We start from the raw sequence: 18,062 nt of genomic DNA, 5'->3' as shown, positions 1-18,062 counted from the left end.
TCTGGAAGAGTCTGCCACGTGGAGCCTTCCAAACCTCCCCTCACTTGGACTCCTCTAGGACCTGTGCCTCCTGCAGGAATCAAGGTCTGACTCACTTTCCATTGTGACTCCTGAAGTCCTGGACTACTTAGAGGCGTATCAAAAATTAAAATAATCTCTTTTGACAGCCTCGAAGCCTGTGGTGTTTGAATCTTTGATATGAAGATTTCTCCTGCTTGGAGAACAGCTCATTTTTAATGCTGTGAAATAGAGCATGATAACTGTGCTGCTGTCTATACTACAGTGAGCATTATGTGCTGCTTAATAAAATGATGCTCCTGTCCAAGAGCTTTCCTTCATCATAAAGGAAGGCGCGGTGTTCAGGTGTTGGAAACTCACACCAAAAGCTTTTTGCACAAATTTTGTCTTTAGAATTTGTCTTTAGATTTGTCCGTGGATTTTCTGCCTGCAGCTGGACTTAAATTCTTTCTCCCCGGTCCAGTGCTCACAGCTTAAAATACAACCTGATAAATGTTGCAGTGGTCCAGATACTTCTGGGACCTATTGTCTGTCTGGTCTCGCCCTGCAGGGGTTTTGTAGTACGATGAGAAGCTGAGGAAGAATTTTTGAGATATGCTGAAACACTGTGAGGTCTGTAAACAAGATTTGAGGGAAAGAAAGGTGGGAGACCCTAGGAAGCAATACACAGCTGCAGAAGTGCAAAACCTACAGGATTCTGGCACCAAGAACTCTGTCTGCTAGGCAGGATTGAACAGAAATGTTCCTGCTGTTGTTCAAACCCAGGTATAATCCCTGGATTTGCCTCCTGGCTGTATCTCAGGGCAGGTTGTAGGAATCTTCTGGTGTGTTTCAGTGCATGATGCAAAAATCCCTTTTTTCCCTTCATTGTGCTTCCTGCTTTTCAACAGGCTCAAAGCCTGTTGGCAAAATGACTTTTACTGAGCACAAGCAGGATGCTCACGAGTCTTTGGAGTGAATGTGGATTTGACACTGATTTGATTCTGCTTTTTCTGCCTGCAGCTTATCACCCAGGCTCTCCGGTGAAGGACGTTATTTCCTTGGTGGAATATTTTCCATATGACCAAATAATGGCCAGGGGCTGTGATTTTTGTGTCACTCCTCGGCGCTGTGGGTTCCTGCTCAGAAATCAGACGGACATGTGAGAAGTAGTCCTGAAAACAAGCCCTGCGTTGTTCAGAGTGACAGGGTAAAACGGACTGACGGGATATTTTTATTTCCATGGCGCTTAGAATTTGTCTCTTTTTTTTTTTTTTTCCCCAGCAAAGCTTGAAGTCACAAGGAGATTCATTCACTGTCAGCAGACACCTTCCCTGTCAAACTGAAAGTCACGTCCCAGTTTCTCCCTTGGCACTCCCAGGGACGTGGTGTTTGTGGAGAGCTCCGGCTCAGTGCAGGAGGTTCAGATCCTCCCTCCTCCCGAGGGGCAGGAGCTGTCCCTGCAGCACTGACAGAGCTCTGCCCCACAGGGACCTTCCTGAGGGGGAGCCTGATTTCCACTCGTGTTTGGCCAGGAGCTCCCTGCTGCCAGCGAGCACAGGGGTTTCCAAGTGGGGTTGTGATCAGGGAAAACCTCATTTGTGTTTCTGAGTGGGGTTGTGATCAGGGAAAACCTCATTTAGGTTTCTGAGTGGGGCTGTGATCAGGGAAAACCTCATTTGTGTTTCTGAGTGGGGCTGTGATCAGGGAAAACCTCATTTAGGTTTCCAAGTGGAGCTGTGATCAGGGAAAACCTCATTTAGGTTTCTGAGTGGGGCTGTGATCAGGGAAAACCTCATTTAGGTTTCTGAGTGGGGTTGTGATCAGGGAAAATGTTCATTTCCAAGCCTGGGGCCCCGAGCTGCCCTGGGGACGTGGGGACACTGTCTTGTCATCACGGCTTCACCCCAAGAGCAGAGGCTGGCTCCCCAGCCCGGCTGCTCTGTGCTGGGGGGCACTGGCTGCTCGTGGTTAAACCTCATCTGTGCAACAGGGAGAGGAACTGGGGGGCAGAATTAATGCTGGATAAGGCCACAGGTGGGGAGGGCTCATTTGGAACTGTCAGGCCGTGGAGTGAAGAAATGTGGGAAAGCAATTACACCAGTGCCAAGGAGGAGAATGGGTAGGAAGATAAGGGGAGAAAGTTATTGGCCTGACAGTCCTTCAGGGAAGAGGAGGAAAAATCGGCTTAAAAATTGAGCCTGATAATGGTCTCTGATTACTGCACACAAAAGTGACTGTTCCTTAAAAATACCAGTTTTACAGTCCAATGCAGAAAAGCTAGGTAGCGGCAAAGAAAGTTGATAGATTTCAAAGGGAATATCAATTAGGAACAATTTGAAAGTCTAGCTGAAGATCCGTTTAAATTGATGCATTTTTAATGGAAATTTACCTTTCACAGCTTGGAAATAAAATAACTTGGTAGGATACTGTCTGTACGTGTACAAAGTAGACTTTGAGCATTAGAAAAGAATGAAGCAAAAATTTAAGGAATTCACTCCGGAGTGTGTGGCATGCAGCTGCTCTCAGGGTTGGGAAACAGAGCTGGGAGACAGGAGGGCTTGGTGCAGGTCCCTGTGGCTCTCCACGATGTTCTGAGCAAGATGCAGATTTTTTTTTTGTGGTGTGTTGAGAGAGCACGGGCTGTGTGCAGCTGGGTGCCAGAGGGGTTGTGCTCCTGGCTGTGCCGGGCTGGGCTGAGCTGGTTCCACTTTTCCAAGGTGAGCCGTGGTGGATGCTGGCGGACGTGGCTGCACACCTGCAGAGATTTTGCAGGAAATGAGATTTGCAGGTCGAATGGGCCCCGTGGATGGTGGCAGTGCCCTCGGTTCCGGATTTGCTGGGGAAGCAGGCAGGTGGGAGGCACGGGGGACACTCTGCGGTGGAAGGCTGTGCTGTACTAGGCTGCCAGTGGCTGAACTAAAGCGCTCTTCGATGTGAGCACATCTGCTCCTCTGAGAGAACCTCCCGGAGCGCAGGGACCTTTGCCCCATCCCCACCACCCAGCCCTTGTCCTGGCTGTGAAGGAGCCGTGAGCAGGAGGAGTTTCCTCTGCAGTGGTGTTTGCAGGCAGTGTCAGGTGTCCTGCTGGGACAGCCACAGGCTCTCTGGGGGGCTCTTTGTAGCTTTGGGCGCTGCCTGGCTGGTTTTGGGGTTTGTGCCCTCTGCTTTCCAGACTTCCACCACCAAGGCTGACCCAGGACCTGCAGCTCCTTCCTCCACGCCTTTCCCTGCTGCCCTGGGCTCCAGCCTCCCCCTGAAGTTGTCTGCAGGGGCTGAGGTGCCCTCCTGGCAGGGGAAGGGGCAGGGCAGCAGCCTGGTCGCTCTGCTGAGGTCGGGGGGATCCAGCCCCCAGGGATGATTTGCAGTCCCTGTCAGGACCTGGGCAGGACTCACAGCCTGGCCAGGATCCTGAAAGGGAAGGGTTAAACCCTGGCCAGCCGGACTTCAGGAGACAGGCAGCACTCCCAGCAGAGCGGACAAGTGGGATGTGAGAAGGCAGAAAATGCAGGCACCGGGAATTGTGGGTGGCACTGAAAAGCCAAATACACGCACAGAAATGCGTAGATTTAATGGATATTTCCATTACAGTCACAGGCACACATTGTGAGGGGGGAAGCGCATCTCAAGAGCAGCATATGTGTTACCTCATGCCTCCAGCTCGGTGTACAAGCATGGGAGTGGTGTCTGTTTAACATCAAGCTGAAAGTTGGGTGTGCAGATGGCAGGAAGTTGGGTAGCAGCATGTGTGGCTCGGGTCTGTCCTACGTGAATGCCAACACCCAGCATTGTTTCTAGCTAAATGTCACCCCTCCGATCCCTCCCTGACCCACTTGCAGAGATGCTGAGCTGCCTCTTCAGTGCTCAGGAAATTGTGTGTGTGTGTGTGTGTGACCTCAGCTGGGCTAGGCGAGAATCTGGCGTCTCATCTAGAAAATCAGATGAGAACACAAGGCAGTGGGAGAATATGGGTTGATAAAAGCAGCCAGTGGGCCTAGATCTCGTCAGACAAGTGTGGGGATTCTCCCTTCCCTTTAATGTCAGAGACAGGAAGCAATGGACACAGACACCTGGGAGTCACTTGAGGGTGAGGCACAACACACTGATGGGTGGGATTAGCAGGTATGAAACGTGCCTGGGAGACGCTAAAGGAGGAACTGCGGCTGCTGTGCTGAAAAACTCCCTGCATGCAGATTTCAGAGCCCTGCACAGACAGGTAATGAGCAGAACCTCCCACCACGCTGTGGGAAATAAACACCACTAATGCTGTTTGCAGGTGGGGAGCAGAGGCCTGGGGAGGTGACATGATCCATGAAAAGCGAGCGCAATAGGACTGGGAGCAGTGCTTTCCTGATTAATTTCATCAGTGTGATGTACTGTGACTGCCTTGGTGCACCCCAGCCAAATAACCAGAGGGGGCCGTGAGGGGAGGAGGCTTTGCAGAGAACCTCACTCTGCATTCAGGCAATTTTTTTTTTTTACCAAATCTTCCTCTGTGCCTATTTATGGTGATCGTTTTTGTCTTAATAAATCTGACCGAGTCCATCTTTCAATCTGCTGTGATTGAGGTCAGATGTTAGGAGCATGCTTTTAGGGAAATATTTTTGCCCTCGTTGATTGTGTTGTGCTCTGTCTGTTCTAAAGCTTAGGACACTGTCTGCTCTATTAACGCAATTGAAATCAGTGCTCTGAGCCTCTGCTGCGTGTTTGCTCTCTAGAATGAAATGCTCTTGTGGTCTGAGTGGAAGCCAAGAGCGGTGCTGTGCAGTGTTTTAGCTGCAGCTGCCTGGCTTGGAGACCTCTCAGACTGATCTTCACAAGTTTTCTGCCAAGTGGGGACAATGACACTTCTCTAAGACGCCACAGAGATGCCACACTGACAGGGTCTGGGCTGTGTTTGGCCCCCTGGGCCTCTCTGCAGGGGGCAAGCCCAGCCACGGGAGCGGAGCCCAAAGCCCCCCTCAGCCCCACTCTGTGTTTGCTCAGCACAGACCTTCAGCTGCACCACGGGCACAGCCTGTGAGCCGGTGAGGGATGGTTCAGGGTGGATTGTTTGGCCTCACACGGCCTTTTGTGCCCGTACAAGGTGCAGGCAGAGGAGTGAGTCCTCCTGGGGGTCGCACCTGAAGCCTCTCCATCACCTCAGGGTTGTCTGGGCTGCAGCTGTGCACAAGGAACATCGAACGAGGCAGAAGTGAATCCTTACAAAGATGCTGGGCAGGATTTCCCCTTGGGTTCTGACCCTGGAGCTGGCTGGCCAAGTGAGTGAGGCCATCAGACCTCCCTGCCCCTCCCGTGGCTGCTTGCTGCTGCCCCTCTGCTCCAAACGGAGCTCTGCCCTCCCCGCAGCTGCCAGCGCTGGCCTCGGGCTGGAGACAGCCTCTGTGTGTGCACGGAGCCTCTTGTGCCTGCAGGTCCCTCCTTTGGGGGGTTCCCGCGTCATTAATCCAGGTGAGTGTGGAGATAACTTCCTCCCAATTGTCCCTGTGCTCCCGTGAGTACACCCACGGGCCAATGGTTCTCTCGGCTGAAGGACGAGGCTCCTTCCAGCCCCTGGGCAACGCTGGATGCAGCAGCGCAGCTGCCTCGGGGTGCCGTGCCCTTCCCAGGCGGGCAGTGGGACCCTTTATGGGGCTGGGCTGTTTCTGGTCACCCCCGCACTGTGCCCTCCTTTGCACAGGGGTTTGGATTTCCCTCTGGAGATGTGCTGCAGGGCCCTGCCAGGCCCTTCCTCTGCTCCTCCTGCTCCCGGGTGAGCTCCAGTTCCTGCCCACCTGCCTGAGAGACGATGGGAAGAGGACAGGTATGACACGCCGTGAAGAGCAGGGCTGCCCCCAGAGTCTCCACCTTCCCCGGCCAGCACAAGGTGATTATTCCAGCCTTTCTCTTTCATGAATTGTTTTGATAACGTGATTTTTTTTTGAGCACAATATCCTTAGAGAGGTTTTGCCACTTGAGCCCTGGATCCCTGCTCCTTGTCACTTTGTTTTTGCCTCTCCTGGCTTGATTACTGGGAGCAATTTGCAGTACACGGCGCTTTATTCATCAGGAGCAAACCAGGGATGCAAGAGAGAAAAGTATCCCCACCCTCTTAGTAGGAGACAAGCGTGCGTCCAAATCTCTCCTTTGCACACCTGTGCTGCCACTGATTCATGTCTCATCGCTGCCGTTTGCATACGAATGACCGCGGTCCCTGAGGCTGCAGCTGAGCCCCCGCCCGAGCATGAACGTGTTCTCTCTGAATCTGCCGCTGCTCTTTAATGAAAGGGCTGAACATCTCTCTTGCGGTGTGTGACAATGGTTCCCTTCCCGTTTGTGTGCTGCTGGCTGATTTTCTGGCTAGACTGTGATAAATAAGAATTAAACATTCAGAACAGATCTCTGGCTAGTGACGTTAAGGTGTTTTGGAAATTTTAAATTACGCCTCATGACACTGGTGCACTTACAAATTCTTGCTGTGGGTGCCTTCCAGCACAGGGCAGGAGATCCAAACTCAGGCAGATTTCGGTGCTTCTCAAAGCCTCATTTCTGTTTCAAACACTGCCAGAGTTTGCTGCCAGCATTGAGTGCGGTGCTCCCAGAAAGGGCCGTGTCTGGTGTGAGCTGGTGGTTTCTCAGAGTCAGGGGGATACGAGTTTCGGGTTTCTGCCACCATCTGGAGTTCAGAAATGCTGTGCCAAGGCTGGGCAGGGACACCACAGGGCACCTCTGACAGGAGCAGCTGGGCTGCACTGTCCCCTCTCACCTGTGCAGCAGTGACACCCCATCCCCGGGAGCAGCTGGGCTGCACTGTCCCCTCTCACCTGTGCAGCAGTGACACCCCATCCCCGGGAGCAGCTGGGCTGCACTGTCCCCTCTCACCTGTGCAGCAGTGACACCCCATCCCCGGGAGCAGCTGGGCTGCACTGTCCCCTCTCACCTGTGCAGCAGTGACACCCCATCCCCGGGAGCAGCTGGGCTGCACTGTCCCCTCTCACCTGTGCAGCAGTGACACCCCATCCCCGGGAGCAGCTGGGCTGCACTGTCCCCTCTCACCTGTGCAGCAGTGACACCCCATCCCCGGGAGCAGCTGGGGAGCAGGAGAGGCAGCCTCAGGGTGGAGCAGGAGGGTCTGGCATGAGCACACCCGTGTGTGCCTGTGCATCTCTTCTCCCTGCCAGCTTCCCTTGGCTGAAGAAGAGTCCAGACACGTATTTTGAAGAGCCACAGTAATTTGATTTTGTTTGTTTCCGTTTTCAAGCTCTTTGTAAAATAAAGAGTCCGTGCACTTCGTTGCAGAGGTGGGATTTGGAATGCTTGCTCCTAGGTCTGGAACCCGGCGTTGTCAAAGGAGATGTTCCAGCTGCTGGAAGGGAGAAGGGAGAGCTTAGGAAACAAAATTGGATGCTTCAGATAACAAAGACTACACCAGCATCTCTAGGATTCACAGCAAAGGATGATGCTTCAGGTCAGTTCTGGTTTCTAGAAGACAATCTGTTGGTTAATTCCCAGGTCAAAAGGACTCCTTTGAAAACTCCCTGTGCCTTGGCCACTGCCATAAAAAGCAATGTTGAAAGTGTGGTGGGCCTGGGCTCGAGCACAGCTCTCCACATGCTCAGGGTTAAGAAGGAAAAGCTGTTCCATGGACAGCCAAGTGTGTGGAGTCTTCCTGCAGGTTTGGTTTCCTGTCCCATCACCTCCATAACCCCCGGCTCCTCCATCTCTTCTGAGGAAACTCTTGCAGACAAGAAGGGGAGCAGCAAACTGGGGTCTGTGTCTGCTCCTTGACATCTCCACTGAGCCTCCTCAGCTCCTCAGGCAGCTCTCCTGTGTCCTTCCCTGCTGCACAAACCGAGCGGGAACCAAATGATCTCAAAGATTCAGCCCCTCTTCCAAAGCTGGGTGAGAATGGCTGGCGGATGCAGTGCTGCTGGGGAGGAGTGGGCTTGTTGGGGACACACCGGGATGGAGGTCACTGTCCCAAGGAAAGCTGTGCTGAAGGGATAATGCAATGGTGCCGATGTGCCCACCACAGAGCTTAGTGACTGTTGGCAGCCTGGTGTGGAGTGGGAAATGCCGCTGCTCCTGCGTGAGCTCGTGACTCTGCTGAGAGCTCCCCGTCCCTTGGGTTGTCACTGAACATCTTCCCTCAGGTCCCTTCCAGGGGAAAGGGAGGGAATGGGGCCATTCCCTGGGACGTGTTGGGATTTTTGGGTTAACTCTGGCCATGTGGGGAGGCTGCACCATGGGGCCTCAGACTTGGCTGGGGCCTCTTGTGTTCCTGGAACACAAACAACAACTAACTTCCATTTTATAACGATCTCAGTATGTATCTGTTTACATAGCTGCTGAGTCCATAAATGGTTCTCAGGAAGCCTCTTTCACACGTGTAGGTACATAGGGCTATTGCTGCGCATTTCTCCAGCTTCGGATTTCCTTTCTGAAGGAAATTTAGGCAGCTGGATCCAAGCTGACCAGCAGTCCTGGCAGTATTTGGAGAAGTAATAATTAATATTGGGATTTTTGATATCATCCCCGTTTCTTACTGGCAGCCAGGGGAAAGCTCTTGGTGTGGAGGATATTAACAGAATTAAGTGACGGCTGTGACTCGTGTTTTGCCAAGCAGAGGCAGGTCAAGTGCTTTGGGTGGAAAACAAAACCCAGCTCTGGCTGGCAGCAGGCTCAGTGTGAGGATCCCCATGTCCCCGTCTCCACTGTCACTCTGAGCGTGTCCCTGGAGCCCCTCGGAGCTCAGCCGGGTCTGCAGGGCCAGGTGAGTGAGGGACCAGCCTGTCTGCCCCGGGGCACGGCAGAGGGGTGGCCAAGCAGAGCCAAACACGGGCCCGGGAATGCCGAGGGCGCGGAGCGCGGCTCTGGAATCCCCTCCCGGTGCCTCAGTTTCCCCGGCTGTGACAATCCGCGGCTCCAGGGGCGGTCAGGGGGTCGGGAGCGGGGACCGAGGGGCAGAGGGGCGGCGGTGGAGAGGCTGGTGAGCCTCGGGCTGCCCAGGGAGCGGGCAGGGAGGGACACGGCGAGGACAGGACAGAGCGGAGCGAGAGGGACAGAGCGCGGTTCGGGAGGGACACTGCCCGGGTCCCGAGGGACAGACGGTGCCCGGCGGAGCTGTGCGGGAGGGACACCGGAGCACAGGATAACCGGTGCCCGGCGGAGCCGTGCGGGAGGGACACGGGAGCACAGGATAACCGGTGCCCGGCGGAGCTGTGCGGGAGGGACACGGGAGCACAGGATAACCGGTGCCCGGCGGAGCTGTGCGGGAGGGACACGGGAGCACAGGATAACCGGTGCCCGGCGGAGCTGTGCCGGAGGGACACCGGAGCACAGGATAACCGGTGCCCGGCGGAGCCGTGCGGGAGGGACACGGGAGCACAGGATAACCGGTGCCCGGCGGAGCCGTGCGGGAGGGACACGGGAGCACAGGATAACCGGTGCCCGGCGGAGCTGTGCGGGAGGGACACGGGAGCACAGGATAACCGGTGCCCGGCGGAGCCGTGCGGGAGGGACACGGGAGCACAGGATAACCGGTGCCCGGCGGAGCCGTGCGGGAGGGACACGGGAGCACAGGATAACCGGTGCCCGGCGGAGCCGTGCGGGAGGGACACGGGAGCACAGGATAACCGGTGCCCGGCGGAGCCGTGCGGGAGGGACACGGGAGCACAGGATAACCGGTGCCCGGCGGAGCTGTCCGTCGCCGGCGGTGCTGAGCGAACGGCGGAACCGCCGAGCCCCGGTAAGTTCCCGTGGCGGGGAGGAGCGGGCAGCGCCGGGGGCTCCGCCGGGAAAGGTGAGGCGCCGCCCCGGAGGGACGCGCTGCCCCAAGCAGGACACGGGTCCCCGCGGGTGTCCCCGGGTGCAGCAGGGCTGGGAGCCCCGGGGGTGGCCCGGGGCTGTGGGGATGTTCCGGCGGCGCGGGGGGCTCGGGGGACCCGGGGGCGGCTGTGGCGATCCGGGCTGTGAGCTCTGCTCCCCGCCAGACCTGCCCTGGGCACCGGTGGTGTGTGTGAGTGAGTGAGGGACAGGGACAGGCTTTGGGGTGTGAGTGGGGCTGAACTCCCCTACAAGGAGCCTGCAGGAGTCCCGGGCGGGTAACTGGGGCAGAAGGCAGATTTTACTCTCTGCAGCGTTGGGGATGGGCAGCCCTGGCACGGGAGAACTCTGATTTCGGGTAGGGGTCCCAGGGCTGCCTGTCCTCTCAGTGCTGTCTGTCCCTCAGATCCTCCAGAGCACTTCTCAGCTGTGTGCTTTTGCTATTCTGTGACTTTCTAAAGCCTGCCCTCTTTGCTAGGCAGGCAACACTGTCTGAGCTTCCCCTGTGCTGGGAATTGCAGAAATTGATTCCTGCCTTTGACTACTGCAAGAGTCTGGAGGTCAGGAGGGTTTCCAGGCTCATCAGGTTTCTTCCTCCGCTCCAAGGCAGACTGTGGCTCAGCGGCACGTTTGCTGAAGAAAAACAACTGTTCAAGTCTGGAGGAGGAAAGGGCAAAACTGACAATCACACAAAATGAAATGTAGTTTTCGTGTAGACAGAGTGTGTGTGATCAGGCCGGTCCAGCCATGTCAGACATGGGATGTAGGTTTAGATTTGATCCTTCCCTACACGGGATGTAGGTTTGGGTTTAGGTTTGATCCTTCCCGTGAACACAGGAGTAAGGTCTGGGATGCAGAGTACAAGGGTTTCCTCCTAATGTACCTGTCGCAGCAGTTGCTTGGGAAACTTCATCTCATTTTGAAGTCTGATTAAATTGAGGGGAAAGGAGATTTCACAGTCTGTCTCTTCTCAGAACAGCATCTGAGCAATGGAGCTTAAATCAAATTCAGCAGCTGTGCGTGCCCAGGGACGTGGCTGAGCAGTTTGATGCTGAAGGGCTGAGCTGTCCTGGCTGTACCCCCGAGGACAGGCTGGGCTGAATCCCTCCCAGAGGAGTGACAGATTTAGTCTTGATTGAGCACAGCCGTGTGTTTGGAATATCTCTGAGTCAGAAGAAGACTCTTGTAGCTGTTCCTGTCAGGAGTGATTGTGGATGTGTTTGGTACCTGCAGGATATTTCTGCAGTTTGTGACTCTCCACTGAAGGTGACAGCAGAGAGGAGGCCTGTGCAGGCTCCCCCATCACACCCTCACCTGAGGGGGCACCTCCATGGCAGGATCCAGTTAATGGGTTACTTTTGGACACTAAAGGGGTAGCTCCCCATATTTCTATAAAACTGATTTATCGTCTGTGTGTCAGTGACACCAGCACATTGATCAGTGCAAGAGATGCATTTTCATCAGTTCCGTATCAGAATGAGAACTGTGTGCTTTACAGGCAGGTCGAGCACAGTCATAAAACGGGGTTCATCCCAAGTAACATGTCAGAAACAGAAATGCCTCTCCTGTGATTATCGGTCCTTTTTGCCAGCTTGATCTCACGGGACACTTGCAGCTTCCCTGATGTACTGCAGGATGGAGACCTGCCAGGGAGCTGAGGGGAACCAAATCCTACAAGTTCTGCCAGTTCTCTCCTTTGCTGCATGTGTACACAGGAGCAGGAACAATTCCTTCCAGCCTCTTTATGCTGAGCCTTGCCCTTTCTCATCACCGGGGCACCTGTGTGACCACAGTCCCTCCCTTTCCCCCGGCTCTGTGTCCTGAGTACACAGACACTTCTCTAAAGCCTCTTGGAGGGGAGATGTGCGTGTGCTGTGTTCATCTTGGTTTGATTCTTCCCATGGCTGCTTCCACGGGCTCCTGAGGAAGATCAGATATGGCATAGGGGAGGGCTGTGCATTAGGAGAAACTCAGGAGTGGTTTGCTCAGCTCTAGATGAAGCTTGTTTCCAATCAGGTTAATGAGGAGCCATCGTTCTCATGTCCAGAGTCTCTTGGTCTGTACAGGGAGATACGAACCACCCATCCCTGTACACAGACACTCTGAAAGCACAGGGGAGGTAAAGAAGGTGATTTCCACTGGGCTGTGAAGCTCTGAGCACCCAGGAGTTCTGTGCAGAATGCAGAGCCCTGTTCCACCACTGGCACTGTGTCCTGCTGACCCCATAACCCCGGGGGCTGCCAGAATAGGGGGTGCCCTGGGCTGCTCTGGGCAGCCAAACCCTGTATCCAAACACACAGGGACCCTAAAGCCAAACCCAAATCCTAACCCAAATCCTAACCCTAACCCCTAACGCAAATCCTAACCGAATTCCTAACCCAAACCCAAATCCTAACCCAATTCCTAACCCTAACCCTAACCATGGGCTGCTCCGAGCAGCCAGTCCCTGTGCCCAAGCACTGCCTGCTGCAGCCACACAAGGCCAGAGATGCAAAGGCTGGTGCTCCTCACTGAGATCTGTGGCTGAAGGGATGATAATCAAGAGGGATTTCCAGCCTGATCCCACCCCAGGCTGCCCAGTGCCACATTTGGCTGGAGGATCCTGCTGGCCAGGAGCGTGTCACCGTGTCCTGTGGGGAGCTGAAGGAGCTGGGCACTGCTCATCAGCCAGAATTCACTCTCACTCCCACGTGTGTCTTTCTTTGCAGATGGGAAATGCGTCCAACACCTCAGGGTTCACCTCCACCCTGTCGGAGAGAGAAGACCTGATTTTCGGCACTCTCTATTTAGTCTTTGGTAAGGAAAGGTGGCCTGTGCGTCCCCGTGTCCCTGCCCAGCTGCCTGCCACACACAGCCAGGCCTTTTCAGGCACTGAGGCTTCCAGAAGCATCCAGTCATTAGAAGAATAATTAAACTGACCCTTCCCATGTGGTATGATCTGGTGGCTGCATTCGCCCTCAGGTGAACTGCAGGTGCCTGTTATGATTTTGAGTCGTTGAAAAGTTGAATAACTTCGAGGAGCGTGATGTAACTCCCACCACAGCCACCTGAGGAGAGACAGGCAAGGGCTCGGTTGGTGCCACCAGCTTCAGGTACCACTGAAGGGCACTTGGAGCTGGAGCTGGCTCCTGATTCCAGCAGGAGCTGGTAAAGCTAATGAAGTGTACTTAGCACAGATGGGAGACTTGCTCTGTGGGAAAAATGCCTTGGGATAAACATCTCAATACTCTGCTCTCCAGTGACTCCAAAGCCTCCAAAGCTCTGGATTTGGCCAGGTCCCACGTGGGAGTCCTGTTCCTGAGGGGAACTTTACTGTTGGCCTTTCAGTGGCTTTGGGAGCTGGTTCTTACCCTGGGCTTTAATTTGCAGCCTAATCCATTAGGGAGGAACTCTTATCCTGCCCACCCTTCCCCGGGAGAGGGAAAGATTCCCCTCCTGAGGACACTGAAACCTCTTTTTCCACGAAATCACGATTATGCAATGAAAAAGAGAAAGCCCTTGTCATAAAACTTTAATCACCACAGCTGAATTAAATACACTAATAGCAAACAAAGAGCCTTCTTCTGTTTAGTCTGGATTTTCCTTGATCTCCATAATGCCTTTCTTCTTGTTTGTTTTGTTGCCGTGACATGGGACAGTGCAGACTCGCAGGAGTGACACTGCCAGGAAGGAATGACGGAGGCCACGGGGCCCGGCTCCCTGGCCTGACATCAGAGGAGCAGCCCCACAAAGCTCCCGTTGTTTGTGTAGCTGCGAGGAAATGCGCCCTCGCTCCTTCCAGCTGCAGCAAGTGACTCCGGCCAGACCGTGCACCCGGAGCCTGCTGCAGCCTCATCCCACCCCTGCCCTCCCTCCAAAGGCCTCTGTGGGATCTCGGGAAGGGGAAGGGATCCCATCCAATGTAAAGTAGCTGCAGATGTGCTGACAGAGCTCTGTGGGTCCCGTGGGCTCCCCTGCTCAGCCCACCCCGGAGAGGGAAGCCTGGAGCCCTCTGCAGTGTTTCCTTCCAGAGGTCTCGGGGTGCTCCTGGTTCCTTTCGCGGCTCCGCCACACACAGCACCATCCTCTGCCTCCCCCACAGGCATCCTGTCCCTGTCTGGGAACTCCCTGCTGCTGCTGGTGGCCCACCAGAAGAGGTCCCTGCTGAAACCTGCCGAGTTCTTCATCGTCAACCTGGCCGTCAGTGACCTGGGCATGACGGTGACACTCTTCCCCTTGGCCACCTCCTCCTTCTTTGCGCACAGGTGGGAGTGGCCGTGCCCCGGCCAGGGGCACGGTGTGCAAACTGGGACCCAGGACATCCCTGGCAGGGGCAGAGGGGTTTGGGGGTCAGCCTGGTGGGATGGGGGCACAGGTGAGCTCCCCGTGGCGAGCGCTTTGTGCTCCCTGTCCCTGCAGCTCCTCTGCAATAGGGGTTTGGCGTCCCAGCTGGCACTGCAGTGGTGGGGGCTGCTGTGGGTCAGGGCAGCTCCTGCACCCCCAGCTCCACCCGTGCCCATCGCTGGGGCACCCAGGGAACGAATCAGGGGCAAGGTCGTGCCCACATTTCCTTGGTCAGGGGCTGGTACCTGCGCAGCCCATTGGAACCTCCCCACGTGTGCCCAGCTCTGCTGCAGGGATGGGGCAGAGCTGGGCAGTTCCCACAAAGGAGAATTCCCCTGTGCAGGAGAGGGGCAGGGCTGTCAGCCCTGGGGGGTCACCTGCAGCTCTCCTGGCAGGAGGACGGGCTCACCTGCAGGCTCTCCTTGCAGGTGGCTCTTTGACCAGGCCGTGTGCACCCTCTACGCCTTCTGCGGGGTCCTGTTCGGGCTGGGCAGCCTGGCCAGCCTGACGGTGCTCAGCACGGTTTGCTGCCTCAAGGTCTGTTACCCGGCATACGGTAGGTGCTGCCGTGCCTTATCTGATCCTCGCTCCCTCCCCTCTCTGTTATCAGAGCCCTTCTCCCTTTAATGAGCCACATCCAGCTCTTCAGGGAAAGCTTCGCCCCAGGGCAGCCCATTCCCAGCCAATATTTAGAATGGCAGAAACAAGTTTGGGCTGGAAAATATCTGTGAGATGGTTGAGTCCTGCTGTCACCACAGCACTTCCACATCCAGCACTAACCCGTGTCCCCAGGTGCCACATCTGTGTGGCTGTACCACAGCAGATTGCAGGTTTTGAGTGTCCTTACACAGACCTGAGCTCAGACAAGAGCAGCCTGCAGCTGGGAAGCCACAAGCTCTGCAGAGCAGCAGGAGCTGCTTTCCCTGGTGGGAGAGCCACAGGCTAACTGTATTTAATTCACTGAAATAATTAATACAGGAGGGCTGGCTTTGCAGTGTCACAGCTCATGTCTGCAGCCCTGTTTTCACCTGCACGTCCTCCAGAGGGCTCAGGTGAACGATTGCACTGCAGAGAGCACCTGGGGAAGCGAGGGAGCCCGTGGATGTTCCTTTCACAGCTCCTTCTCCAATTCGGAGTTCTTCATTCCCTCGGCTCAGCTGCTAATCCTCCCTCTAGCATTTATCTCCGGAACAGACTTTGCATCAAAAATAGAAACAAAATGGTAAATCATACAAATCAGTTTGGTTTGCAGACCAGCCCCCCGGGGTCCCTCCTGTCCCCCACTGCGCCTGTGCCCTGAGCCACCAGTGTGTCCCCAGCAGCTCTCAGTGCCCCAAGGACAACGCTGGAGCAGAGTCACCTCGGCTATGTGCCAGCACAGCAGCTCGGGAGGTGGCTAAAGAGGTGGGAGGAAAGAGAAAGATGTGAGTTGGCTCTGGAAAGGCAGCCCAGGTGATGGTGGCTTTTCCCTGCACAACCGCTGCTCTCGATCAGCAGTGCTTGGCAGCCTGGCACTTATCCACAGCCCAGCCCATCCTCTGTGAGGAAATGAAGAACCAAATTGTGCTTTTAGTTGCTTGGTTTCAAAGCGAAATGTTACTTGTGTGCATGTGTGAAGATTTAGCACCTTACGGCGAGTCTCGGAAGATCAGAGAGCTTGAGATTCGATGGGGAGTGGGGACAAAAAGGGAAACAAAACGTCTCCCCCAGAGCTTCACTCTGCAGGGAGGGGAAGGTCCCTCAACGACGGGGTCTGGGGTGGCCTTGGGGAGCCCTGCCCGGTGCCCAGGCTGCTGCAGCTGCTGCAGTGACCGCGCAGCAATGCAGCAAAGGGGACACGAGGGTTTCTCCTGGCTGCTGTGGCTGGCTCGGGGTGCACTCCCCCTCTCCGGGCAGTCCCTGGCGGCCGTGCTGAGGCTGTGTCCACCCCGCAGGGAGCAGGTTTTCCCGGGGCCACGCCGCGGGGCTGCTGGTGGCCGTGTGGGGCTACGCGCTGGCCTTCGCCGCCGCGCCCCTGGGCCGCTGGGGCAGCTACGGCCCCGAGCCCTACGGCACGGCCTGCTGCATCGCCTGGGAGCCCTCCGGCACGGAGGCCACGCTCTACATCCTCGCCCTCCTCGTCTTCTGCTACCTCCTGCCCTGCCTGCTCATCCTGGCCTCCTACGCGCTGATCCTGGGCACGGTGCGGGCGTCGCGGAGAGCCCTGAGGCAGCACTCGGCCCCCCGGCACGGGGCCCGCCGCCTGCACAGCCTGCTCATCAAGGTAAGGGGCCAGGGCTCTGATCCTCGGGCTACCAGGGGCTGCTCCTCAAGATATTGGGGCCAGGGGCTACTCCTCAGGGCCAGGGGCTGCTCCTCAAGGTACTGGGGTCAGGGGCTGATCCTCGGGGCCAGGGGCTGCTCCTCAAGGTCAGGGATCAAGGGGATGCTCCTCAAGGACAGGGGTCTTCTCCTTAAGGTACTGGGGTCAGGGGGATGCTCCTCAAGGTCAGGGGCTGCTCCTCAGGCTACTGGGGTCACGAGCTGCTCCTCAAGGTCCCTGGGTCAGGGGGCTGCTCCTCAAGGACAGGGGTCTTCTCCTTAAGGTACCAGCATCAGGGGGCTCCTTGTCAAGGTCCCGGGGTCAGGGGGCTGGCGGGTCCCGGGCTGCCCTGCCCAGCCCACCACCCACGAGCAGCAGGGCCCCTCCTGCCCAGTGTCCGCTGCTGCTGCTGAATTCTCCAGGGGTTTGTGTCAGTGTGGGTAACAGCACATTGCTCCTCGTTCAAAGTCGTCAGGTGGAGGAGTTTTCATTTTAAATTACATTGGAAAAGATCATAGAGGAGCTTGCATGAGTCATTGTTCCCCAGACTACAAGCTAATACTATAATTTACCAAGGATCTGTAAAAATCCCTGAATAACCTTTAAAAAAACTACAGCACGAAAGAAAACGGCTTGCAAGCCTGGCTGCAAAGGAAACATCCCCACCCAGGCAGGGGAGGGGGACTGAGCACAGCCCACTTGCAGGCCTCCCAAGCCGCACAGGTTGCTGGAGGCATTTCCAGGGCTGCCAAAAGCTGTTGGGGCGCGGTGCCGAGCCGGTCCCAGCCAGGTCACTCTGCACCCACCTGCCGCAGGAGGCTGGGGCTGTTCCCCAGGTGGGGCAGGGTGTGATGGGCCGCAGCAGGAGCAGCTCTGTGCACGGGGTGTGCTGTTACTGCCCTGCTCTCTGACAGTCCAGTGCAGGCCCAGGGGGCTGAGCACCTTTCCCTGGGGCTGTGAGGGATGCCCAGGGTCCTGCTGTTCGTGGCCGAGTTTCCTGGGGGTCTCAGCGTCCCGCAGCCCTGCAGGAGGCTCACGGCAGCGCTGTCTCCCTCTTTTTCAGCTGAGCATCTCCGTGTGCCTGGGGTTCCTGGCCGCCTGGACCCCCTACGCCGTGCTGGCGCTGTGGGCTGTGCTGGGGGACGCCAGCCAGGTGCCAGCGCTGGCCTTTGTGCTCTCGGCCGCCTTGGCCAAGTCCTCGACGCTCTACAACCCGCTGGTGCAGCTGCTCTTCAAGCCCAGCTTCCACAGGCTGCTCTCCAAGGACAGGGCGCTGCTGCGGGCGCTGCTGTGCTGCGGCTGCCGCGGCGCTGCGCTCCGGCCGCTCCCGAACCCGGGATCCAGCGGCCGCCGCGGGGCTGCCAGAGGCTGCAGCGATGCTTTGGAGCGTTTCAGGCGCTACCCCGGGTGCTGCAGCCCGCCCCGGGTGCCCGGGGGCTCGGCCCGGAGGGGTCCCCTGGCCGTGCTGGCCGGAGCAGCCCCCGGGCAGGCGGGGCGGGGCAGGACGCGGCAGGTGATGGTGCTGCTCCTGCCGAGGTGGCCGGGCCCGGGCACCGCCAGCGTGGTGGGGGAGGCCCTGCCCTCGGCCGTGGCCAAGGACCTGCTCTGAGCCCGGCCCTGCCCAGCTCTGCCCTCC

General features: G+C 56.7%; 1 protein-coding gene across 1 annotated transcript; it reads left to right on the top strand.

Moving 5' to 3' along the window:
* Positions 1 to 8,679: 8,679 nt before the first annotated feature.
* On the top strand, positions 8,680 to 18,035 carry LOC136298478 (opsin-5-like). The gene is made up of 6 exons (XM_066199221.1): positions 8,680 to 8,749; positions 12,510 to 12,597; positions 13,883 to 14,045; positions 14,553 to 14,680; positions 16,059 to 16,387; positions 17,490 to 18,035. The coding sequence occupies exons 2-6, from the start codon at positions 12,510 to 12,512 to the stop codon at positions 18,033 to 18,035; spliced, it is 1,254 nt and encodes a 417-aa protein (XP_066055318.1). The 5' UTR covers positions 8,680 to 8,749.
* The last annotated feature ends 27 nt before the right edge of the window (positions 18,036 to 18,062 follow it).

The sequence above is a fragment of the Chamaea fasciata genome, unplaced genomic scaffold, assembly GCF_029207755.1.
Source record: "Chamaea fasciata isolate MVZ Bird 193981 ecotype frontalis unplaced genomic scaffold, bChaFas1.0.hap1 SCAF_17, whole genome shotgun sequence".
Taxonomy (NCBI): Eukaryota; Metazoa; Chordata; class Aves; order Passeriformes; family Sylviidae; genus Chamaea; species Chamaea fasciata.
Note: the sequence above shows the minus strand (reverse complement) of the source record. Positions and strands in the feature narration are given on the sequence as shown.

Coding starts and splice junctions, on each gene's coding strand:
- LOC136298478 (XM_066199221.1), top strand. CDS start 12,510: ATGGGAAATGCGTCCAACACCTCAGGGTTCACCTCCACCCTGTCGGAG. Junction 12,598..13,882: donor CACTCTCTATTTAGTCTTTG/GTAAGGAAAGGT, acceptor CCTCCCCCACAG/GCATCCTGTCCCTGTCTGGG. Junction 16,388..17,489: donor TGCACAGCCTGCTCATCAAG/GTAAGGGGCCAG, acceptor CCTCTTTTTCAG/CTGAGCATCTCCGTGTGCCT.